The sequence below is a fragment of the Cupressus sempervirens genome, chromosome 5, assembly GCF_028749045.1.
Source record: "Cupressus sempervirens isolate cs-2001-9-10 chromosome 5, ASM2874904v1, whole genome shotgun sequence".
Classification (NCBI taxonomy): Eukaryota; Viridiplantae; Streptophyta; class Pinopsida; order Cupressales; family Cupressaceae; genus Cupressus; species Cupressus sempervirens.
The window spans coordinates 924668835-924676413 of NC_143122.1; the positions used below are offsets into that span (position 1 = coordinate 924668835).

The 7579-nt window shown below is 36.1% G+C and overlaps 1 protein-coding gene and 1 long non-coding RNA gene across 3 annotated transcripts in view; both read left to right on the forward strand.

Moving 5' to 3' along the window:
- Nucleotides 1-3768, forward strand: part of LOC149558984 (translocase of chloroplast 34-like) — a 50520-nt gene extending 46752 nt beyond the window's left edge. For both annotated transcript variants that reach the window (XM_089832931.1, XM_089832930.1), the window contains exons 7-9: nucleotides 2831-2890; nucleotides 3030-3191; nucleotides 3311-3768. In XM_089832931.1, coding sequence (XP_089689057.1) covers nucleotides 2831-2890; nucleotides 3030-3191; nucleotides 3311-3400 — 312 coding nt within the window. In that variant the 3' untranslated portion in view covers nucleotides 3401-3768. The remainder of the gene's footprint in view (nucleotides 1-2830; nucleotides 2891-3029; nucleotides 3192-3310) is intronic.
- A 986-nt stretch (nucleotides 3769-4754) lies between these two features.
- Nucleotides 4755-6857, forward strand: LOC149558985 (uncharacterized). Its single transcript, XR_016364321.1, has 2 exons — nucleotides 4755-5040; nucleotides 5153-6857. It is a non-coding gene; the product is annotated as an uncharacterized LOC149558985 (long non-coding RNA).
- Nucleotides 6858-7579: the final 722 nt, after the last annotated feature.

The window sequence follows — 7579 nt, forward strand, 5'->3', positions numbered from 1 at the left end:
TGTAACTGAAGGAAGCCGTAGAGTCAAGCTTTTCTTGTTTTTATAGTCTCATAATCGTATCACGACACACTCTCTTCATTATTCCTCTTTGCTAATGGTGGCTCTCTAAGTGACTGAGATTAATTCCGACTGAAATTTCTCTTCCGCTCTTCTCCTTCATGTTCCTTGTCTGTAGAAATCAGAACAAGTAGAGGAGTCCATTCTTCTGACCTCAGAGCATTCCAAAATATAACGAAAGTGTCAAGTAAGAATACTGTCGAACCATGTTTTTCCTTTCGTATTCCTTCATAATGCTAAGTTTGTCAGGTTTCATGTAGAACACGAAAATCAAATTCATTTACAGCTGAAACTTGTCTGTATTCTTTCCATATTATCGCACTGGTCGTGTATCCTTTGTGTCCTTGTTGCATAGAATCCATAATGCTGATGTCTATTTATTTCAGGCCGAATTCAAGGGGATATCATATAGATTTTAGAAAATGAAATTTGTCAATTTATGTCATTGATGTTACTTAATCATGATAGTGTAACAATCATGTGTAAACAATTATCTCAGCTCAGAATTTCATACACCCATTTATATCACATAGAGATGAAAACAATATCATGTAATTTGAACATTGAGGAATTCACCGGCAATGTTGCCATTATATGGTGAAGAGATGTCAAGCAAAAGCAATGGATATAAACTCGCGAGCACCTAGGAATCACCGACATGGTAGCCTGATATGGTGAGGAGGTGTAGAGAGTTTGCACAAATAAGAATGGAATTAGATCAATAAATAATATGCTAAAAACTATAATAGCTCATGCATGTGCCAATTATGTAATATGTTCTCAAGTCGAGTGGTGGAGATTGGGTTTGTAGACCCAACTTGAAATCTTTGGCCAGGGTAAAAATTAGGCAGATGTGCTGAACATGTGATTTTTGTTGTTTGTTTAGACGCTTCAATTATTTTGGAGAATAACTGTTGGGACACTCAACCCACTTGATCACTTAGATGGCTAGGCTTATGAACATCCCAAGCCCGACCTTGAGGTAGGGAGGGCCATTCTATTAATTTAGGATGAGTGGGGATAAGTAATGGCCCGCGGTTGGGAGGATAAGCCTATGTCAATGCTTCTCCTCTCACCAATGCCGAGGCTTGGACAACGAAATGAATGGACTCTTTCATATTTTCTGTATGTTTCTTTTACCTTAATCCTTAGATGAATAAATAGATATTTTAATTTCTAGATGGAGAAAACATTTACTTTATGTTGAATAAGCATTTCAGTGGATATAATTAGCTGTTACTTTATTTTCAGTTGAATAAGTTAGAAGTAGATAAACTGTAGCAATGCATAAATCCTTCTTTTTGTTCTCGTGAAATCAGTTGAATATGAAATATAGTTAGAGTTTCTTTCAGTTATAATCAGTTAGTATAAATCATTGTCATGTGAAATGGAATCAGTTATATGTAAAATTAGATATATCTGAGATTAAAATATGATATGAAAATTCATATTTTACACCTGACATCCCAATACAGCACCTTCAGTGTTGGTTGATTGTGGGAGACTAGAAATTTGGAACTCAGTTCAAAACTTTGGAGTCATAAAATGTTCGATGGTGTGTTGGATTTGGGGGTCGCCTAACATAGGAACCATGGAACAGGATCAAAGATTTTCACATTTCTGGACTTTCGAGAATGTCCAATAACCTGAGTTAACATAGGAATTTAGGATTCACGGGTTAGCTTTTAATAAATGAGGTATTTTTGAAATCTAAAAAATCAGCAAGTTTCGAACTTGGTGCAACAGAGAGCAAATCAAAGACCTTTGCTAGGTGAACACAGTGTTCTTTCATGTTTGTACTATGAACCAAGATGTCATCCAAATATATAATTGATGTGTCCAGCAACAGTCAGAATACATTTATAGGGTGCAAAATATTAGTGTTATATCATATAGACCAAAGAAGTCATTAACTCATACACGATTCTATCCTTATCTTCTTGCACTCCATTTTCTCATCACCCCCAACAATTACCCTCTTTGTAACAGACTTGCAATCAAACCTGAAGAAACACCTTGCCTGTGGTAGTCAATCAAAATAATCTGTTATCAGTGGCAAGGATTTGTGCTTGATGGTTGCCTTATTGAGTGCTCAATAGTCCACTCAAAGCTGAAGTGAATGATCCATTTTTCTGTTGAAACAACATTTAGGCCCCATATGGTGAGTCTGATTAACAAAGATACCTTTTCATCAACTGCTTTGTTTCAATCTTGTGGTTATTGGCACTTATAGCTGGTAATACTGCCAACTATAAGTGCGTTCTCTTTGGACATTTGCAAGCCCAATGGTCAAACAAGCTGTGTACAAAGCAGGATTGATCATTTTTTGGACAGAGTGGTGGGCTCAGATTCCTTTGATGGCCATCACCAAATCTTTGTTGTGGAAGGCTGACCACTTTCATATTGAGTGTTGTTGTAGAAAGCCCCTGATCTGGCTTGCCATTTTGTCCCGGTGGTGGCTTTTTGTTACCCCTGTTTGTCACTGTTGAAGGTCAAACTTGATGTCACTGTTGAAGATGAAGATCCCGATCCAAGTTCAAGGTCAAATTTTGTCACTGTTGAAGGCATCCAATAGATCCAATCAAATAGGTTTAGTTTTCTAGATATGAACTTCTTCCTGTTTACTCGCTATTCTATGGGATTATTTGAAAAGATTTTGTTGCCTGTAATTTATGAGGATAAAAGAATCAAATGAGGATGACAGACATTTCCTGATGCAGCTCTGGAGTTAATCCGCATGTTGCTAATTGTTGTATTACTATTGATTTTGCAGATTCCAGTAGTATTGGTGGAGAACAGTGGACGGTGCAACACAAATGATGGTGGGGAAAAGGTATTCTAAACTTTACTTGACATTTGTATATCTTTTGTAGTCTTTGTTTGTTGGTATAATCGGTTGACCTTCTGTTTTCAAAATTTTCCAATTTTCTTCTTTTCCCTTTCCTTATTCTCAGCTCGTCTGTCATTAACAGATTCTTCCAGATAATACTGTTTGGCTTCCTAATTTGGTAAAGAATATTGTTGAGGTGGCAACAAATGACGCCAAGTCAATTGTGATTGACAAAAAACTGATTGATGGTCCTGATGCTAATCAACGAGGCAAACGTTGGATTCCTCTTATGTTGTTGTTCCAGGTATGGTTCTTTGGTTACATGTTTGTACCAGCGTTTCATGAATGTTTCCTCTGTATGAGAGTCAATGGTTGTTTGTTCTTCCCTAATTAAATTATCTAATTCATGAGTATTGTGTGCAGTACTTTTTTGTGAGGAAGCATATGCTACTTGCCATAGAGGATGATAAATTTACTGAATATAGGGGAAATGATTATGTGATTCAATATTAATGCCATGAAAAGGGATTGGAGATACAGTTGATGATGTAAACATTAGCTGGAGTTTCTGAACAATGGAGCCACATTTGATGTCTTCTTATTGAATGCATAGGTTTATGTGGGCAGTTAAAAGACATTTTTCCTTTAAATTCTTAGGTTGTCATTGTCAATGTAATATATTATGCTTTTTCTGAAGTCAGTCAGCTGAAGCTGTGCGGCTAGCTGTACGAAGTGGTGAGAAATTTTGAGATTTGGTTAATTTTTATTGGAAGGGTTAAGGGTTAACATTCAACTCATAGGTCGTTATGCAAGCCATACAGAATACTTGGTGTCATGTTTGTATTTTGACAATGACTACTCAAAATTTCACTCTTTTGGAATTCTGTTTGTCTGTTGTACAATTTACAAGCCCTGTCAGTGGTTCAAATTATGAAAATGCTCATCTTTCAGTTTTTTAAAGATCAGTTTTATGGTTGCTGCCAATTTTAGCCTAGTTGAATGTAGTAGCAATATATTGTGATTTGACATGGGTAGGTTTTTATATGCAATTCAAATGGTTACTGGTTGGAGCATAATCTTATAATACATACCTTAATTTATGATCTTGGCTGTATGTTTATTGTTCAATTAGAGGACAATTTTTAATATGTTGGATGATTACAACAAAGAAAATGATAGAACAATTTTAATTTAATTTTACCTTTTAGAATCAACAGTTCTTTTTCCCTTGAGAGAGTTTCAAATTTCTCTAATGGAATTAAACTGGTTTTCCTACGTTTGGTAGTGGTGATGGTTAGTGTAGAGATAATTAGCGGATAGGCTTTTATTATGGACTTGCCTTTCCAGTTCCACAATTGAATGGAAAACCTGTCTCATCATTCATGCCCTCAAACAGTTTCCCCCCTACCTCAGTCAAGGTTTTAAGTTACATTAAACAATTTTAGATCATCCCAAAATTTGCTCAACTGCCAGAAACTCCAGAGAATAATGAAGTTAAACATTTCGACTGTTAACCAATTGTGATTATGTAACTCTCTGACCAGAATTGTTTTTTGTGGTCCACCTATTACATGATGCAAACTGACTGCTGTGATTCAGGAGGCCCTATCAAACTGACCCCCAGATTTAGGAAATGAATTTAACAGTATTTTACATGTTTAGAAACTTTCAATAATGGCCCAAATAGTTGGAAAACATTGTTACATCATTACTAAAAATAGAGTGAGTATTCTATCGGTAGTGACTTTGTGAGCAAAGAAAGATATTAAATTGGAGATTCGTGAGAAGTTGGAGAAAATAGGTAGGACAGATTGTGAGTTTTTGTTTAAAAACATATTTGCATAGTTGATAGAAATTATCTATTGTGTTGCCATATCTGTGTTTTCTTATTCCTTAGCTGATATACTTTTGCTCCTGATGTTTTTTCAATTTATGTTTGTGTATTGGAAAATTATGATATAGTTTTTTATGTAAACGTATAATGTGGGTGTCAAAAATTGCAGGCGGTGACATCCTATTACTAAAATATTCTATGCTTTCCGTCTGGAGGATTTTTTTTTGAATGATTGAGCTAGTCAGCAGTATCACATAAATCATCAGCCTGACCCCTAAACTTCCATTGATCACACAAATATCGAGCAACTAATATTCTGGTTCAGATTCTTCTCCTTTCTCTTGTTTTTAAGAGGCAGAAAGAACAATATCCTCCTTTTGAAACACACTCTAAATACTACTTATTTCCACTGTTGTATGGTAATATGGCAGAAAAGGGAGTAGAAAAAGATTTGGATATAATTGAGTTTTGCCATTAGTTGTACTCCAAGAGACAAACCCTGTTGGGACGGCTTAGTTTCTAAGCTTGCTCAGGATGATGACATGCAATCATTATCGAGTCTAATCTAATATAGGTAATTGTTAGCCTTTCTATCAATTATTTGTTAGATCTTGCAAGAAGTAAGAAAACAACCAAGAATTTGTGCATTGCCAAGTGAAAAAGAAAAGGGCTCCCCAGTGTGAATTGAGTGGAGAAATGGCATGAATTCCTCAGGCATGTCAGCAAGCAGAAGTTTGTGAGGACGTGGGATCAGTTTAAAGCTGGACATCTGATTGTTTATTTTCGAAGCATGGATAAGCCAAAGGAAGATGACTAAATCAGACTCATGGGGCATAATTGTTATTCTCAGCAACCAAAGCTCCAACCTTTCAAGTATCTCGCAGGGATCACTTATCTGATATGCTGATTCATCACAACAAGGTTTGTGATATCATATACTAAGAATTTCTGGATATATTCCACTCAGAGTTGCAAGGGCTAATAGCCTTAGAAAGTGTTTTTTCATCATTCAACAAAAGATGAAGTTTTTGTTCAGACTATAAGATTGACAAAACAAAGTACTTTTGTAGATGTCAGTAATGACCTCACGACAAAGGTCTCCGGCTTTATTAATCCTGATGTAGAGATTTGACTGCTTTGAGGCTTTCAATGACAAAATTTGTAGATGTCAGTAATGACCTCAGGACAAAGGTCTCCGGATTTATTAATCCTGATGTAGAGATTTGACTGCTTTGAGGCTTTCAACCACAAAATTTGACAGATTTTTTGCTTAATGAAAAATATTAAAAGTTGAAATGGTCAGTCTTGAATTTTACGGGCGGAGGAGGTTCCAGAAGAGAAGAACCTGGGTCCTAGTAGCTCTTTAATAATTTTTGTCATTTCACAAAAGATGTATCCCAGAATCACGTGGTCCAAAATTTTGGAAATCCTTCCTTTCTGCTTATCCATGAAGGTGCGACTCTAGCAGAGGTTAAGCATGGGATCCAAAGAAGATGCAGGTGTTCGATGATGAATTTGCCTAGTGGAAATTTTCATTCCTTTCCTTGGGGCAGCCTGATTATCTTTGGGAAACAAATATTGTTTGGAGTTGTTTTCAAAGTCTGGGTGATTGTTGTGGAGCTTGGGACCAATATCTTGGGCTGGAGCATTCCAACAATGCCCCAAAAAGATCTTACTTAACAGGTTGAAAAATGTCTTGGGTTGAAGTACTATACTGGAGAAGCTGTGTTTCATGCCACATGAATGGAATACTCCAAATTAGTTCATTTTGTAGAATTCTGAGGCCTTTCAATTTTGTTTGATTTTAATGTTGTCCAGTTGAACAATGCTATTTTCCATCAATTAAGAAACCAAAGTACACTGCCGGTGAAGATATTGTTTCATAGTGACCATCCTACACCAAGTTCTGTTTGTTAGTAATTCTCAATCCAACTACAATCCCATCTTCTTCCTCGGTTCAATAAGATTTTTTGCTTACCAATGATGATCTTTGTATTGCTTATCCCTGACTTGGTAGACAGCAGAATCTGATCCTAGGAATGTATCTATATGCATATTTTATATCCTCAAAATGTAAGGCAATGTATCCGATCAAACAACAGCAATGCATCTTTACCAACATCTGATTTACTGTCATATTACTTTCAAATTTTCCATGATCTCATACTCCATCAATTACATGGAGTACCATGTATGCATTTGTTATTTGACTGCTAATTTTTTCCTTTGGTTTCAGACTCCACCAATAAAGCTGTCACAGGTTTGTAATGTACAGTTTATGCACGTGTCACATAATATTATAGAATGCTTCCTGACCAGATTTAGATCCCAGTATAGGGAATTAGTTATGTGTATCTAAGTGTGTGTTAAGGGAGAAGATTTAATGATGCATGTGATATATAATGACGTGATAATCGGTAGCATCACATGAGATTGTGATATGAGATGTGACAAGACTGTGGCTCTCTTTTGGAATCATATCAGTAGAGTCACCCTTGATCGGCTGGTTTATGGTTCTCTACATGTTGCAAACCTCACTTATGACTATTTTTGTTGTACTTTTCTTGTCGAGTTATTTGAGGAGAGGCAGCTGTTTATTTAAAGGGGGATGCGGTTGAATTGAATGATAATAACTTAGGGCCTTTCTTGTTTGGTTTGATTAACTGATTGGACAAGAAAACTGAACAAAGTAATATCCACTCTGACATAGAAAGACATTTTTATGTTGCTGGAAAGAAGCTTCAATCTCAGATTTCTCTGTAGCTTTTTATCATTTTACCCCAAATATTTCAAGCTCCTGTGCACCAAGACTGAAAGATTGACCCGCAACTTGGGATTTCTATGAACATGTTCCCAAC